Source organism: Lepidochelys olivacea (genome assembly GCF_965140295.1).
Source record: "Lepidochelys olivacea isolate rLepOli2 genome assembly, chromosome: 10".
NCBI classification, from domain to species: Eukaryota; Metazoa; Chordata; order Testudines; family Cheloniidae; genus Lepidochelys; species Lepidochelys olivacea.
This window is the reverse complement of record NC_140420.1, coordinates 34,919,636-34,937,086: the sequence shown is the minus strand read 5'-3', so window position 1 is coordinate 34,937,086 and position 17,451 is coordinate 34,919,636. Positions and strand designations below refer to the sequence as shown.

At 44.6% G+C, this 17,451-nt stretch overlaps 1 protein-coding gene across 1 annotated transcript in view; it reads right to left on the bottom strand.

Annotated features, from left to right (window-relative positions):
* The window catches only part of DNAAF8 (dynein axonemal assembly factor 8), a 151,232-nt gene that overhangs the window by 101,468 nt on the left and 32,313 nt on the right, over positions 1 to 17,451 (bottom strand). Inside the window, exon 10 of the mRNA XM_084641312.1 lies at positions 16,562 to 16,721. Coding sequence (XP_084497438.1) covers positions 16,562 to 16,721 — 160 coding nt within the window. The remainder of the gene's footprint in view (positions 1 to 16,561; positions 16,722 to 17,451) is intronic.

The window sequence follows — 17,451 nt, the reverse complement described above, 5'->3', positions numbered from 1 at the left end:
AACACTGATTTCTTGCAACCTAAATAAAACACACAGGTAACTTTTAATCTGTCCTCACTGCAGCGTGTGGTGAACTTTACAGTGCAAGCTGAGCACACAATCGCAATGGAACTGTGCATTTTCATCCCCAGCTCTCTTGGCTTTGTGTCAGAGCTGGTTATCAATACCATCGGGCTGAAGCTTCGTGGATACAAGTTTGTTGGCCAAGATGAACAATGTGTTTCCAAGAAAATAGCTCTAATTGGTAAATGATGCTGTTTGTAGATCTTCGCACCTCTTGATAATCTGTACCTTATTCCCTGATAACCAGAAACTTCTGTGCTTTAACTCTGTACCATTTTCTTTTTATTTTAACATCATTTTAATAAAATTATTAAATCAGTTCTTGGAAAGGAGAGTTGGCCTTTTTGCAAATTTCCTTTCAACAAGTCCATATATTGGATTGGCCAAACAGCTCTTGTTGCTCTAATATGAGCAGGTCCTATTGAGATTTTTAGATGGTTGGATGTTACTGGGCGAGGGGTGGGGAGGCAGAATGGTTCACTGGTAAACAGATCTGAGACCTTTCACCCCTAAGTAGAAGGCTGGACTCCACTCTGGATTGGTAACAAATGAAAGGCTGTTAGGTAAATGCAGTGTATCCAGGGGTATAAAACCATGATCATAGCTGGTACTCTCAGCACAGAGCGAACTCACCTCTCTGTCCTTCTGGGGGTCTCTCCCAGTGACGAGTGAGGCCCATTAGAGGAGGACCTTGTATAGCTGTATCTTTTATGTGGCTAACCAGGAGCTTTTGGACTCCAGGGCTCTCAATCCAGCATTAAATTCACACCAACGTTGTGTAAAGATGAGACTAAATGTCAGGTCCTGCTGTGATACAGTCTTCACAGTGTTAAACAGAGTTCATAGCAGTGAGGACTAAATTAGGGTGTACTTCACATTGAAGAGGAGGAAGGTGGCTTCCTGATTAAAGAAATGAAGATGTATCCTTTATTTGTAGGGACTGTGGATGGAATAGGTCTTATTCCATACTGGCTGGAGGATTCATAAAACAGTTGCTTGCAGCCAAGTCTAAATTTATCTTTCTATGTCATCCTCCCCGCAGCCTGGATCATGGGGATTTAACAGGCAATCCCTGATGAGTGGCAAATTACCGATTGCAGAAATTGTCTGCCAAATGATGCATCAGCTGTACATTTGTAAATGTGAACTGATTTCTAGGTACTTTAGCAGCCTTAGCTAATTCCTCTAATGAAGTCTCTATTCTCTCCATGTTAAAATGGCTCCAGCCTTGCATGACCTCTTACAGTACACAGTATTCATGCGCAGAAAAAAGCAAGTGTGCAGAAGGCATTGCCATGTGTCTGTTTTCATAAGCCTGGAAACTGGACAGAGCTGTGCTTTAACCAGCTAGGAAATGCAATTGTTCCCCTTAGCAATCATGTCCATCTCTCCAATGAAACGCAGCTAACATTCTTTCATGGCTTCCTAATTTCTAGTGGTGGATGAAGACATATCAGAAATGTCAAGTGTTTGTTCTTTCCCATTCTTTGGGGAAAGGAAAAAATGATGGCAATACCATCTGTTAGTCAATTTCAAACTACACATTAAATTGTGGAATAAATCCTGCTATCAGCCAGAGAACTGCTTTATCAGTGCAGAATGGAAGCAATGGATAAGAATGAGAAATTGTCTGAATTTCCTGTATTAAACTGGCAGAACATACTGTAATTAGGATGGCAACATTTAATAATGAAAAGAATCATAAGATTGACATTAATGGTCTGAATGGTCTTTCTGTTAATGCACTTTAGCACTGGACTCATACTTGATAACAGGAGTGGTTTTCTGAATATTAACCATTCTGAGGTTACTGAGCTGAGAAATATAACCGTGTCAGGATGATACAGAGATTTTCTGACCTGAACCATGCTTTAGATTGTTGAAATGGATGAGGTACAAACCTCCAAAGTAGATAATTCTAAAGTACTGCCAAAATAAGACTTCAGGAATTCAAGGATCTGAGAAACAGAAGCTTTATTTGCTGCTATCGTCCCTTTTACACAGCTCTCCAATTTGGTCCAGGCATTGCATATTGTGTTAGGTTGTTTAAATTGAAAGCAGACATTTCCTTGCTAGGAATAGCTTCTTTTCTCTACTATTATTCTCAGGCTCTAGCTTGAAAGAGATCGTCTCTCCTGATTGGGAAGTACGATAAGATTTGGATCAGTCATTCTTCCCTCTGTGAGAGCCCGAGAGGGCTAACGCCTGCCTGTGTCTATACAGATTTATGCAATACAATTATTGCACTGTGAAGGTGCAGGTGGGATCCTACTGTTGCACACAGCCCTGCTCAGCACAGGACCCAGAGCAGGGGGATATGGTTTTATACAAGCTTCATGTTCCCCCAGTTGTGAGGGAGGGGAGGGGAGGGGAGGGGTCTGGGTCAGGGAGGGTCTGCCTGGGGAGGAGCTGGGTCAATCCCAGGTGCAATATACAGCAGCCTTCTCAGGGCTGCTATAACCCAAAGCGCTGATACACAAGCTGGGAATAGTTGGAGCATTGCAGTGCTCCATACACATCCCTCTCCCGCTGGCCACTTCCTTGATAACCCCCATGCTGGGGCTCTGAAGGGGTGTGGTGTACAGCGAGCTACACTGTCTCTATTGCACTTGAGGACTCACTCACCCCAGGGGAAACCTCAGCTGACAGGCAGGGCAGTTTAATGGCTACTTTGTGCCACCAAAGCAGTGCAAAGAGACCAAATCAGAGCCAAGGATCTGGCCGAAGCACGCACTGGCACATATACATTGCTTGTGCTGTTGGCTGTATACCTTGGCAACAGGAGTATGGTTACAGGGTAAACGGATGTTGTTGGAATAGAGCATACACTTCCTCTGCTATCTGCAGTAAACAAGATGGCTCCATTGCACTAAACAATTGCTCTTGAGGACAGCAACCACATGCAGAGCCTCACTGCAGTGTTACCTGGCCTAACCAGTGATATCCTGTGCTGTCAGAAACCCTCCTTGCTGGATGCTGCTGGTATGTGCCACTGCCCTTGCTGTGCTGTCTTTCTGATGTGTTGCCAGGATCTGGCTCAGCATGGGCTCTCTTGACACCGTTTCTGGAAGCAAGCGTCCTGTTGGTCACTCCTGAGCTACTAGTTATGAGAGACCTCTCACTCGCTGCCAGTATATTTCTAGTCAGACTCTGAGATGTTATGAATGGATCAGAAGGGACTAGTGATCAGGAAACCTCAAAGAACAGCCCTCAAATGTTCTGATGCTCTTCGGAATGATTTCCAAACCACAGGGATACAAAACCAGGCTGGAAAGCTCACTGTATTTTCCACTTTCAGCTGCTCTGAGAGTCCTCACTCTGATTGTTCTTCCATACCAGCAGATATGACACAAAAGGGCCTCACTTAGCACATCTTATCTTGAACATCTTTAGGTGAAAATTCCCATTTTCCAGGATCTTGCGCCCAACCAAAATATAACAGGGGCTGATTCTTGTCTCCCTTACATGAGAGTAAATCAGGAGGAACTCCATCAAACTCCATCAAAGTCAATGCCGTCATGTTGGTATAAACCAGTAGAAGTGGGAACAGAAGCAGGCTGTTTGATTTTGTTTGCTTTCTAGAATACAAGATGGAGAGCTCCTTTCCTGAGATGGTTATTTATTCTTCTTATTACATTAGCACTGGAGAGGCTGAGCAGGGATCACAGCCCATTGTGTTGTGTGTTACACAAATGTGAAGCAAAAAGAGAGTCCTTGCCCAACGAGCTTATGATCTTGGTTAGTGACAAGATGCAATAAGTGGCTGAAACAAACAAACAGGTCAAATGACTTTGCCAACCATAAACGCCAGCCTCACTTCCTCCTTCCCTAAGACTGACACAACTTAATGATCTTTATCTCTTTGAAAATAAACAAACAGGTATGGAAGAGATTTCTCTGCCCAACACACATTCTAGTGCATGAACTCGAGGGCTTTACTCTGGGAGAGGTGATACAGTGATCTGAGCAGAGGACTGGGAACCAGGTACTCGGGTCCTAATCCTGGCTCTAAGCCTGATTCCTTCTGTACACCACTTAACCTCTCTCCCTCCATCTCTCCACCTTTAAAATGGGAATAGCACTCCTGACTTAACTACCTGACAGGAGGATTAAATAGCTAAGGTCTGTAAAGCACTCTGAAGATGGACAGCACAACATTAAGGAAAAACACTAACATTTCGTCTCTTTCCTTCCTTTACACATTCCAGAAACAGAACTATTTCAAAGCCATTATTGGCTGGGCAGCCCAAATAACACCTGGCTCCCTTATAGTGCTTGGCATCTGGAGTTCTCAATGCACTATTCAAGCAAGCTCAGTAGCATCACCATTCCTATTTTACAGATAGGGAAACTGAGGAGCACAGGTTGGGGAAATGACATGCCTAAGGTCACCCAGCAGGCCATTGGCAGAGCTGGGAATAAAATCCCCGTGTCCTAAGACCCAGTTGAGTGTCCTATTTACCAGGCCCCATTGCCTCCTGAAGCATATACTATGTTTAAATACTTCTCTTCTTCCATTTCTAACATGGCATCAGGCCAACACTATATGCGACTTGAAATACACCCTCAACCCTGGGTATAGTTTAATATTTGTAGCTTTCACAAGCACATTTTCCTGTTGCGTATATATATAGAGAGCCTTCCCTTGTTGTTCTGTGAGAGACTCACACAAACAAAGGGGGATAGTGATTGACTATATGATCTACTCACATGGCCCCCATAACTGGATACCTGAGCAGCTCACAATCTTTAATGTCTTTATCCTAGCAACACACCTGTGAGGAAGGGAAGGGCTATCCTCCCCATTGGACAGATGGGGAATTGATGCTTGCTCAAGGTCACTCAGGGAGTCTGTGGAAGAGCAGGGTGAACCTGGCTCTCTAGAGAGGGAAACAAGGAAACTAAAGGGCTGTCAAATGCAAGAAGTAAACACGGGTGAAAAAAAAAAAGGACATTTTCCCCTTGAACTCTGTAGTCATAGGACCAGCTCCTCTCTTGCAGTAAGGCCATGAAGCAGGGGCACCTGCCTTCGGGAGGATCACCCTCATGCAAAGAGTCTGAGGCTCCCATCCCGCTGCAGAAAGGGGGCATGGTCAAGATCCCCTGCACTGCACCATTTTGACCCCTTGGGCTGTTAGCAGCAATGCTGTAACTTATGCTGAAGTCCCAGCCCTGCACACAGCCATCTCCAGGATTGGGGGAGAGCAAAGGGGAGCTGGCCCGTTACGTAATACTTGTAGTGATGGCAAGTAAAACATTTGCACAGAGGGGACTGATTTTTAAGCTGATGGGGTCCTTGCAAGAAAGGCCAACCTGCTGTGAAGGGCAGGGCATTAAAGATGGAATGAGAGGGTGTGGCCATTGTACACACGGCCTTCCCTGTACCAATCACAGAGGGCTAGCTGGGTAAATGGGCCACCTTTAAAATGATGCTCCTCCAAGACAATATGGGCTCAATCCAGAAAGGTGTGGAACACTGCGGTGTGGTGCCAAGTGCCCTCAACTCCCACTGGTTTCACTGGGACCTGAGAGCACTCAGCACTTTCCCAGATCAAGCCTTCTCTTGTTTTCATCTGCGAGGGCCAATCTGTTGTTGTATTGATTTTTCCAACATGTCTTGTCTTACTTAAGTCATATCCCCTGCCCTGAAGAGCTTACAGCCTATCTCTGCACCTGATCCCCAGAGGTGCTGAGCACCTGTAATTGCCAGTAACTTCTGAGGAAGTTGCAGGTGCTCACCGTGCAGCCTTACACAGCTACATACTTTTTAAAATAATCATTATTGCAGGATTTTTCCACTTTAAAACCTCAACTAGACCATTTGAAATTCCTACAAACAGTGCTGCTGTTGCGTATAGGGCTTCTCTAGTTGACATGAAGATTTGTATTATGGTAGCACCTAGTGGTCCCAATCAAGATCACCACTGTACAAAAACCATAGCCCATACTGCTTCCAGCATCAAAAAAAGAAGTCACTGGCAAAAGAACTTGGCTCTTTGGACTCCCAGTTCTGTGCTCTAACCACTAGTCCCTCCTGATTCACTATAAGTAGTGGGGTCACTACGCTCAGGCACAAAAACACAGGGGCAGGTTCAGCCTCCCTTTGTCGGCAAGTAGTTCCACAGGTCCCAGTTTGAGCAGAGAATCAGAGATCTGAGTTCTATTCTGATCTCAGTGAAGCAAGAGGTCCTTTTCAGTGGAAGTAAAGGTGATTGATTCTGGCCCATAGGTAACACAGACTTCTGCCAGCTTGTCAAAAAGCAACTGCCTTATGCAGACATAATTTCCTCCTCATCGGCCCCCTTTTAGATGGCAGATAGGGGTTAGCTAATTAACATTTTGCTTTACTGCCTGCTCTTCAAATCTATCTTGACAATTCTGCTAATGTGAATGGAAAAGTATTTAGGGACCTCTACTGGCAGCAAGCTCTGTGTATACAATTCTGGAAATTATATTCATTTCACTTATATTAACCTTTCCCTTAAGCAAAAGCAACAAATGTTTCCATCTGTCAAGATCTGCCATAAGTATATTCAATAATGGACCAAAACTCATTTTAATCACTCCCAAGATGGGCCAAGGAATATCAAGGACTAAATATTTCATATCTTTCTAGCGCCATTTCAAATTCCACTTAGAGAAAATGGGACTGAAAACAACCACAGCCCTGGAAAGACATCAGATTTCACCCACTTTATGCCATGGATGGAAAGTGGTATAGACAAAGCCAGGGGCTCCTGCAAAGGCATTCAACTGGCAAGGCTCAAGATTCAGAGGGCAACCTTCCTCTCCAAACCTGCCACCTGCTGTTCTACCATGGCACAAGGGGGTGGGCTAAGTGCTATGTGTGGAGGCCAATGGAGGATGTGTCTGGAATGGGTGGGAAATGTTATCGCCACATAGATCTGGGTCACCACAAAGCAGCTTGTACCCCAAACGAAGCGGCATGGATGCATATACAAAATACATGTCACTCTCGTTTCAACCTGTTTTCCGTGGGATGGGGACCCCAGAACATGCCCTGGAGGCTGTGCTGCTGCAGCATTGTGTGAACTGGTGCAGACAAAAAGGTCAGTTACAAGAAGAATCTAGGGTGAAGTTCTCTTGTGAACTGGGGACCCCTGCATTCTTTACTGTCTGCCCTTCTCTATGCTAGTGCACCCCTACAGTATTAGCATCAAGGGGCTCTTGCACCAGCACAGGATGGAACTGTGTACTGGTCTGATTATGCAAGCAGGGCTACACACCTTGTAAAAGAAGAATTATGGAAGCCACTTCCCAGGAGTCCAAAAGCCAAAACTAATTTGCATAGACATCTACAACCCAGTTCAGGAGCTGGTGTCAGCATGTATTCGCCCAACGATGCATTGAAACCTGTGCCAGTGAACACTACATCCTCTTCCTAACGTTACCATTTGGTGTCTCATTTGACTTTCCTCTCTTTTTCCTTTCTTGCCCTCCCATCTGCCACGTTCTCTTTGCCCTCCTCTCTGCCTTCTCTCCCCTTCCTACTAGACTTCCTCTCTTCTTTTAGTCCCTCCTCATTGTTCTGCCTTCTGCCCTGCCTTTCCACCTCTGCCCTTCCATTTAAACCCCTTCCCTTCTTTCTCTATTTGCCCCCGTTCCTCATTCTCCTCCATACACATCCCAGGGCTATGGGATGAAACATGGCATCTCTCCAGAAGGGCCAGGCCAATCAGAGCCTAAGAATGAGGATAGTGCGATGGACAAAAACAAGGCTCTGCTCTGCTCTGCTCTCCCAGGCTCCAGCTGGCAAATTTGCTCTTTTCACAGGCCTCACTACCCAGCAGGGAACAGACCTCACTTCTCTCCCAGCGGATCACTGGCTGGCAGGGGCAGAGGACTTTCAAGTGAATGTTCCCTTAAGCGTTCTCTCACCAGCACCTTTCCCCACTCAAAGCAGCAGCCAGCTACCCTGCAGCCTTGAACTGATACAGTGATTCTGTTTTTCAGAATACGTCTTTGAATGGGTTCAGGGCTGCAAGCCCCGAAAAAAGACAATCTTCAACTCAAAGCTACAGAAGCAGGGATGGCAGTGAAAAAATTCTACTTGTGCCCCACTTGCCATGCTCCTGTTCAGTCACGCTCGGCTCCTGTTCCCCCTCTCTCCTGATAGCTGCTGCCCTCTGTTTCTCCTCCCTTCCCCTAATAGCTCACTTTGAACCCTGAGGTATAACTAAGAGATGCAGGATGAAATTAATGTAAGCAGGGTGTGAATGAATTCCTCCCTGACATCTAGCTGGGAGGTGGAGAGACTTCAGGAGTAAACTGTATTTACATGAACACACCTGCTCTGCCAAGATATCCAGCAGATAGAACCATGTTGCTCAAAGTGATCGACTTTGGCTGGTGTTGGGTTACAAACTACTTTAGTACTGAATGTAGGAGTAATGAAATGTTGTTATCAATGTTGTTGTCTTGTATGAATAAAAGAGAGCAGAACTGTGCTTGACCTGTCCCAAATGAGGGGGTCACTGTTAATAGAAAGGACCTTGTTAAGCCAGGGGCTCAAATGTCAGACCCCTGTGAAAGTAAGAGGGGTGGGGACAGGTGTCCCAGCCAGGAGGTGTGGACTCTCCCTAAGGGTCCCCGGTCTGGTTTAACCTGTTCCTCCCCACTGTTTAAAGATAGAGCCAAATAGGTTTCATTAGGAGCCATTTAGTTCTGCCCAGCCTGATGAGAACTAAAAATCACTAAGGGATAGTCTACACTGGCAATGTTAAAGTGCTGCTGCGGAGGTGCTTTAATGTGGCTTGTGTAGTTGCAGCAGAGCGCTGGGAGAGCTCTCTCCCAGCAGTCAAAAAAAACCACTTCCACGAGGGGCGTAGCTACCCTCCACGAGGGGTATGGGCACACTCCCAGCACTGGTGCACTGTCTATACTGGTGCTTTACAGTGCTGAAACTTGCTGCGCTCAGGGGGATATTTTTTCACACCCCTTAGCAAGAAAGTTGCAGCACTGTAAAGTGCCAGTGTAGACAAGCCCTAAGAGACTGATCTACAGAAGTCACAGCAGAGAGGCAGGTGGCAGCAGAAGGTAACTGACGGGCAGCCAGCGAAAGTGGCAAGCAGTCGGGTGGCAGGGTGGCCAGGCAACAAAGAACCATGGCTGGCCAGGTGGCTAGTGGAGAGGAACCGTGGCTGGTGGGGTAGCCAGCCAGATCATGTGCTCAGATGGCAGAGCAAGTAAGGTGCCTTCTTCCCTGGGTGGGAGGTGAACTCACACAGATGCACCTCTGAACCCTGGGTCCTCACTGACCAAGGACAACCACTGTGAGTGGGTTATGGTGAGGGAGCAGAGGGGGACGCAGGAAAGGAACTTTTGGTTGTAGAACTCAAGAACATGAGGCAGAAGTCTCTGCCCCAGGCACACTGGGGTGGGTGTCCTGCTCACAGTATTATGATTATGAATCCTGCTTGTGGCATTTTCCCTAATTAACGTTGGGTGACTTCCCTCCTTTCATTAAAAGTTTATTTTCTACACTCAGACTCTGTGCTTGTGATTGGGGAAGTACTGCCTCTCAGAGGCGCCCGGGGTGGTGTGTAATTTTCTCAGGTTACTGGGTGGGGGCTTGAGCCAGTTCTGTGTTGTATTGTTGGAAAGGAACCCTTACATATTGAACCCGGCCCTGGTTGCTGCCGGCTCCACCTGGCAGAAGGATTATATTAAGATAAGGAAATTAAGGACTGACAATCAGGCACAGCTTCCTAATGGTAAGAACAAGCTGACCGTGCATAGTGTCCCAAGCAATGGTGCTCTCACCCTTCCTTAAGTCACCTAACAAAGCACTGGAGAAAGTACTGTAGGGAGCACCCAGAATCGTCAGCTCTGCACATGTAACTGGCTGTTGCTTTGAATGTGGAAAACCAGAGACAGAGGAAGGATAGTGCAGTGAGTCAGGTTGCTTGCTTGGGTCTAGGGAGACCTAAATTCAGTTCCTGCTCCACTTCAGATTTCCTATATGACCTCAGAAAAGTCATTTGGTCTCTCTGCTTCAGTTTCCCATTCATGAAATGGGAATACAGGACTTCTTCACCTCACCTGGGTGTCATGAGGAGGAATTTGTTAAAAATTGTGTGGTGCTCAAATACCATGGCAATGGGGACCATAAATGTATAGTAGATTAATAGCAGTGCTGATATTAGTAACTTCTGCTTAATGGCAACACATTGCTGGGAACCAATCCTGTCCCATTCACAGCAGGATTAATGGGATTTGGATATTGGAAAAGGTATGCCACTTATTAGCAACTTCTTTTTTTGGCCTGTAGGCAGGTTTGCAAGGCTGCAGCAAGGGAAGAAAGTGCTAGGATGTACCTTCTCTGGCTGCAGCCCTGCAAACCTGCCTGCGCACAGGGAGTGCACAGGCGGTAAGGGACTGTAGGCTAGGAGGCAAGGCTGTGGGCTGGGCAGTAGCAGGGAAGGTGGCTGCAGCCCAGCTGTTGGAGATGCATGGCACCTCTCCCTACCCTTTCCGGGCTGTGCCCTGCCAAGCGACTGCAGGCACAGAAAGAAGCATTGGAATGTGCCTGAGCCCAGACCCATGGAGAGCACAGGGAGAGGTATGGTGCAGCCTCTGGGGCCTCCAGCATCCCTGCTCACCATAGAAAGCCTCAGCATCCAGGCTGCAGTCCCCTGCTAGAGGTAGGTTTGCAGGCTGCAGCCAAGGAAGGCATACCCCAGTGTTTCCTTTCCCAGATATAGCCTCATAACCCTGCCTTCTGCTTATTAGCAACTGCTGGATAATAGCAACTTTTTGCTGACAACCAAAGGGTTCTAATAAGTGGAATCTACTGTATCTAACATAAGAGAATCCTTCAGGGGATGGACTAGCTGGCTACACTGATCTTTTCGACCTGCAATTTCAGTGATCTCCAGCTAGGTTCAGAGTTAAATTCCCATTGAGATAAATCGAGAAGTTCACAGTTTTCTTAGGACTGATCCAACCCCCAATGAAAACCATGGGACTCTTTCCTTTGGCTTCGATGCACATTAGGTCAGGCCTTAAAGCTCTAGTTTCAGGCTGTTTGTTGGCAGACTCAAGACGACAACACTGCACCAGCTCCTACTTGAAAGACTCCATAGAAGGCAGAAGGGTTAGAATCTTAATTTTTTTAATAAATCAAAGCTTATATTCTATAGAAATGGAATGGACTGCTGGCAGCCTGAAAGAAACTCTCCGTCCCATGGGTCCTGGACTGTGACCAGCTAGTGTAATTCATGTATTATATTACGACCTGCACAGCACCCTACTGACAATCAATGGATTTAAGGCTCTTAAGTGCCTAAGTCCCTCTTGACAATGAGATGTAGGCTCCTCAATCAGTTGGGCATTGCAATGCTGAGCACAGCAATGCCTAAATACCTGTAAAAGTCTGGGCCTTAGTGTTTTGAAATGATAATTGAGTGCACTCTGGTTGAGGCGAGTGTCACCTCAGCAGTATTTCTGCAAAACCCGGTCAAATAACACATTAAAGCAGACCACTGGTGACTATTTTCAGCTCAGATACCATGGTGATGGGTGCGGTATAAGAACCTTTGACAGGAGTCAGTCGGATAATGAGATGTTAAATGTCTTCTTGACTTGTTTTAATGTATGGACCGACAGTTTACCAGTCTTCACACTCCCATAACTCGCATTACTGTATGAACCCGAAGAGGAATACAGCTAACTACACAGCAGTCTTTGAAGCTGGTTATCTTTACAGCCAAAACTTTAAGGCCAGGATTCTCTGTTTTGCCAGTTATGGCTTGCTGAATCTCAAGGGTGCAATCCTGAGCCCTGGCATAGGTTAGAATAGCCTGTGGACTTCTCTAGATCTTATTGCCCATGGTCCCTAAGGGATTATAAATCAGATGAACACAGCTGGAGCACTGCATAAAAAATAATAATAAGCTGGCAGAAGAGCCAGATACACTGGCACTGCACCAGCTAACAGTTCTCCCACACCGAAGGAATTCTCAGCTGGCCAGATCCAGCTTGTTTCTAGCCTCTTTTTGCTGACAGCACAAGAGAGAATATAGCCTTAAAGTTCTTGCCCAATAGAATTTACTACATCATCTTTAATTAACTTATCTTATTTTTAAGCCATTCTGGAGTTAGGGCAGTAGTAATTAATTTATTTTTTTCATTAAATAAGAGAGATTTTAGTATTGTTTCAGACAATTGGCAAATATTTTATTAGACAAAAGAGAAGTATTCAGGGGCCACCTGGTGGCTGTTTGATGTATCACTGCTCCGTATAATCCCAGCATAACCAGAGCAAAGAAATCTGATGGGAATCTGAAGAGTATGCACAGGCCAAGTTCAGCACAGGAAGCAGCTTGGACCATTTTTACATAGATGTGTTTCTGAACATAATCACACTTTAAATTAAAAAACTATGTTAAAATAACATTAAGGGCTAAATTCTGCATTCAGTTACTCCAAAATCACATTGGTGTGAGTTATACATCAACGGTGTAAATGAAAACAGAATTGGGCCACGAGGATCTAATTTAAACCTACAAAGTCTGATTTAGAGACACAGGAACTCAAAAATCGCACTTCAGTAGGAAAATGTTTCAGCTACTATTCCTACAAGCAGTCACATCAGATACAATACAAAAGAATTATTTTGTTCTATTTTTGTTTGTTTACTTTGTGCATTTGACAGTTTTGCATACAGTCAGTTTCACCTAGGTGAAAGGCCCTATGCACCAGTTAAGAGGGGGTGAATTTTATCTTCTTGCCCTGTTTAGTCAGGTAGGGCCTGATCTGGAAAAAAGACTGTACCCAGATGAGTAGCTTACTCACATGAGTAAAGTTACTCATCTGTGAAAATCTTTGAGGGATCAGGCTCTTAGTTCATTTGTCTTTTTTTTTTTTTTTTAAAGGAAAATATCATTCAAGAGCACTGAAGTTGCCAGGCTTCTCAAGGGTAGCTGGTATAGAAAGGGAGGATGGTCCAGAGGTTAGGTTACTAGTTTGGGACTCCGGACACCCAGGTTCAATGACCTGCAGTGTGACCTTGAGCAAACCACTTCATCTCTGTGTCCCAGTCCCCCATCCCAGAGGTGTTGCAAGGACAACCGCATTAAAGAGCATGATGCAGTCAGATACTATGGCAATGGGACCATATAAGTACCTTAGCTAGATTGGTGAAAGATCAGAAACTTCATTTTTGAAAAATTGTCTGATTTCAGGCTGTCTTTCACTCTGTCTTTAACTCAAGTAGTTCAGTAGTTCAAGGCTTTTTGCTTATATTTTGGGCCAAACTCTACTTTTAGTCACACTGTGTAAGGCAAGAGTAACTTTCACTGAATTTGGGCCGTTATAGGTAATGCAATATGTTTAGTCACAAGGGCTACATTCAGCTATGACATTATTGGCAGGTAAGTTCCATGTCAGGTGTCTGATCATGCTCTCACTGACATCCATGACAGCTTTGCCACAGAATCCAATGGAAGCAGGAGTGCAAGTCAGTCAGAAAGAGGTGTGATAGCACGAATGGTACTGATTTGACACTGGGGGTATGTCTACCCTGCATCTGGGAGCAAGCCTCCCAGTCCGGGTCCACATACTTGTGCTAGTGGGACTTTCACTAGCGTGCTAAAAATAGTTGTGTTGCAACGTCTGGCACAAGCCCCACTAACACAAGTCTGTGGGCCCAGGCTGGGAGATTGGCTCCCAGATGCAGGGTTGACATACCCTAGGAGAGTATGCAAGATAAGTAACCTTAAAAGGCAGGTGCCGCTACTTTATCTTACATGTTCTTTTTAATTGGTTTACCTGCAACCAACATCCCTTCTCCACCACTGCACATAAGTTACACTTGTTTTTGTCCATCTACTGAAACCAAATCTGTGCAATTTATACTATGTTATTGCTTAAACCCCACGTGTACCTTACAGAACTGTTTATGTCCCCACTTAGTTGGATGAAATGTTCATGAAAGTCTGCTTATGCCTGGCCCAATGGAACAAGGGTAAAATTTTCAAACATGCCTACGTCCTTATGACTTAGGAGCCTAAGTCCCATTTTAAAAGGTGATCTAGGTATTTTGCAGTCTACGTCTCAGTGAAAGTCAATAGGACTCAAACTCCTAACTGTCAAAGTCATTTTTGAAAATTGGACTTAGAGGCAGATTTTTAAAGGTGTTTAGGCACCTAACGATGCAGATAGGTGCCTAGTGAGATTTTCAAAACACCCATTGAAATCAATGAGAATTTGGCACCTAAATGTTTTGAAAATCTCACTAAGCACCTATCTGCATCTTTAGGCGCCTAATTACCTTTGAAAGTCTGGTCCTTACTCTCATAAGTCACTTACGCATTTTTGAAAATGTTATCCCAGATCTAATGATTCTCATTTATGCTATTGCCACCCCGCTGAAAGCAGAAACTGTGAACAGAGTTTGACTGAATTAGGTTAAGCTAAGGTGACAGTGATGAAATTAAGTCTGAATTTCGTCGCTTTCAAGAGTTGAAAAAAGACCTTTTATGTAATTGTCACAGAGTTTATAAAAACTGTGTATTACTCTCTAACAACCTCTGTGAAGGGATTCTGAGCTTCTGTAATTATTATTCAATTCAATTACTGATGTACATTAGGATGGTCAGGAGTCCCATGTTCCAAATCTGAATGTCTATCGCTGCCAAAAAAAGTATGTAGAAAACAAATTTGATAGTGTGCTACCCTGTCAGAGACTCCAGTTTGTTCTTTGAATATATATATATAAATAAAATTGGTCTTAGATATTTTCATTTCCAAATCGCTGAGCAACACAGCTGCCAAATTATAGCTTCTTCAGTTTCAGATGTCAAAACATTCTCAGTTTTTCTGCTTCTGTCTGTGCAAATAAAAAAAGAAAGAAGATAGAAAAAACTGTTCTAATTTGAAGCCCAGAAATACTGCTAACTGTCAAAGTGAATTTCAAATAACCCTAAAAAGGACGGTTATATCTGATGGATTATATTGACATATTTTTTGTTTCTCTTTTTAATTTTAATAATGGATTTTCATGAACAAGAATTGGATAGAAGCTGCCCACAGAGTGCGTTCAGTGTGGGCTGTTGTCTTGTTGGCTCCACCACAGTGCATCGTGAATTTAGTTATAGTTGGGAGACTGGGTAGTTTATGAAATTAGCATTGGATTAGGGAGTCTTTTACCTTTATTACATGGGTTCAAATCTAACAAAGGTTGGTAGTGATCAAAATATATCGCATCCTGACAATTGTTTGGTGCAATATAAGAAATTAGTTGGTGGGACTTAATCTATGTCCAAATGAACAAGTGCCCACATCTTAACCAGCACCAACAGGAGCTCCTTAACAGTTTCTGACATGCCACAAACTCAACACGTTTGCAGACTCTACTAGACTACAGATGAGAAACCCTTATAGAAGGTCCCTCTAGAACAAGAATTAAGTCTCTTAGCAGAATGCTATGTGAGAACTCTGCACTGCATTGCTCTTGCTGATCCTCCTCTATAAACACAGAGGACTTCAGCTGGCAGGATTGTCAATCCAACACCTTTCATCAGTGGTAAATCCAATGTTTTAAAAATGAATATTTAAGATGCAGAAATCCAATAAAGTCACATTTGTTTACAAATTAGCAAACTTGAATGGACCTTCCCCTGTCAAGTGCATTTAGACCACAAGACTTTAGCACTAAGTGAAATGTTTTCTACTGTTGCTAAGCCAAAGTGATTGCTACCAACGGACCTGGAGAAAATGTAGGGGGAAATCCTACTCCCTACCACCCTCTGTGGGGATGGAGGGCACTGCTAGGAGCAAAATCAGTGCAGTGAGAAATCAGGACTAAATATGTAGATCTTGTGGAAATGAGACATGATCCCCTTCTCTAAGCCTTGTTTTAGGCTTCAGAGAGTTCAAATGGCTTTGTGATCCCTTAAGAACACTGTTGGCAAGATCAAACACTGCAAGGAAAGAAACTAACTAAAATCACAATCCTCCTTTCACACCTGCTGCCTATCCAGATGTGGGTGCAGTACTGAGAGCCAAGACGCTGGGGACAGGAGGCCAAATCGAAGCTAGGAACTTATTTAAAACCATAAAAATAAACTTTTTGTTTTTTAAAAAAGCTACGAGAACTCTGGGTGAAATCCCGGCCCTACTAAAGTTAGTGGCAAAACTCTCATTGACTTCAACGTAGCCAGGATTTCACCCCACATCCCCAGCAGTGGGAGCTCCTTTGGGAAATGCAGAAGGTGTTCTCCACAGGCACGGGTCCGGCGGTGGAAGCAGGTGCGTAAGTAAGAGAGAATAACTCTCAAGATTGCTCTTATGACCAGGCATGGCAGAACCATGAAGCTAGCCCATGAAAACAGAGATGTAACACAACCTTAAAGTATTAGAATGAAAAGGTTTTTTGGACTTTGAGGTCATGGCTAGATTCTCCCAGAATTTTCAAAACGGGGTCAGCAGGAAGCAAAACACTCTAAAAGGAGCATTCCTATGCTGAGCTACTAACCGGGTGAAACAAAACAGGAGTTTTCTCTGCCATGGGCTGCTTTCCAGTGACCGAGTGTTGAGGCTGCAATTGCTCCAGCTGCTCCTGGAGTCTCTGTCTCCTGTGCTTCTCTTTCATCTGCTTTTCCTTTAGGGACAGCTCTCTCGGGCTTTCTTCTGCCCTGCAAAATATAATATAACATACAGATCCTCCTACATTTTATTCTAACTCAGGGGTCTCAGCCCCCTGTTTATACTCACCCTACTTAGATATGCACCCAAATCCTTCAGATGATTCCTTGTGGCTCATCAAACATGACACTGTATACTGGAGACAAGATGTGAACTGGTGCAATGGTTTTAGGGGGCCCTTCTGATACCTGAGGAGGACCCATGTGAAATGATTGGGCAAAACTGTGTAAAAACAACACTAGAAACAGGGAATGGGAACAGGCTCAGACCCAGGTTAAGTGCTGGCAAACTGCTTGGAGGCTGGAATATGCTGGTAAGATGGCAGCAGTCTGCCTAAGCTTGTTCCTGATTTTCCCCCTTTTTCTCTCACCAAAATTCCCTGATGGATTCCTAAAGCCTCTTCTTCCTCTCTTCTCCCACATTTTACAACAGACTTTCCACTGTGCCACATCCTGCTGTGTTCAGGGGGCTGCGGATGTTAACTGCTGTTTCCAAACTTAATAACATGCCTGATCATTTTACAGCACCTCTCCCAAGCTCTAGGTGCTCTCACATCACAATGTCCAACGCAAAAACTGACGATCCCTGTGATCTGTCCCTACCAGCCACTCTAATAATTACCAAATAACCCAGCCTCTAGCCGCCCTCATATCCTCCAGCTTAACACCTCCACAGATGCCTGATATCTTTGTGAAAGACAAGATGGGTGAGGTTATATCT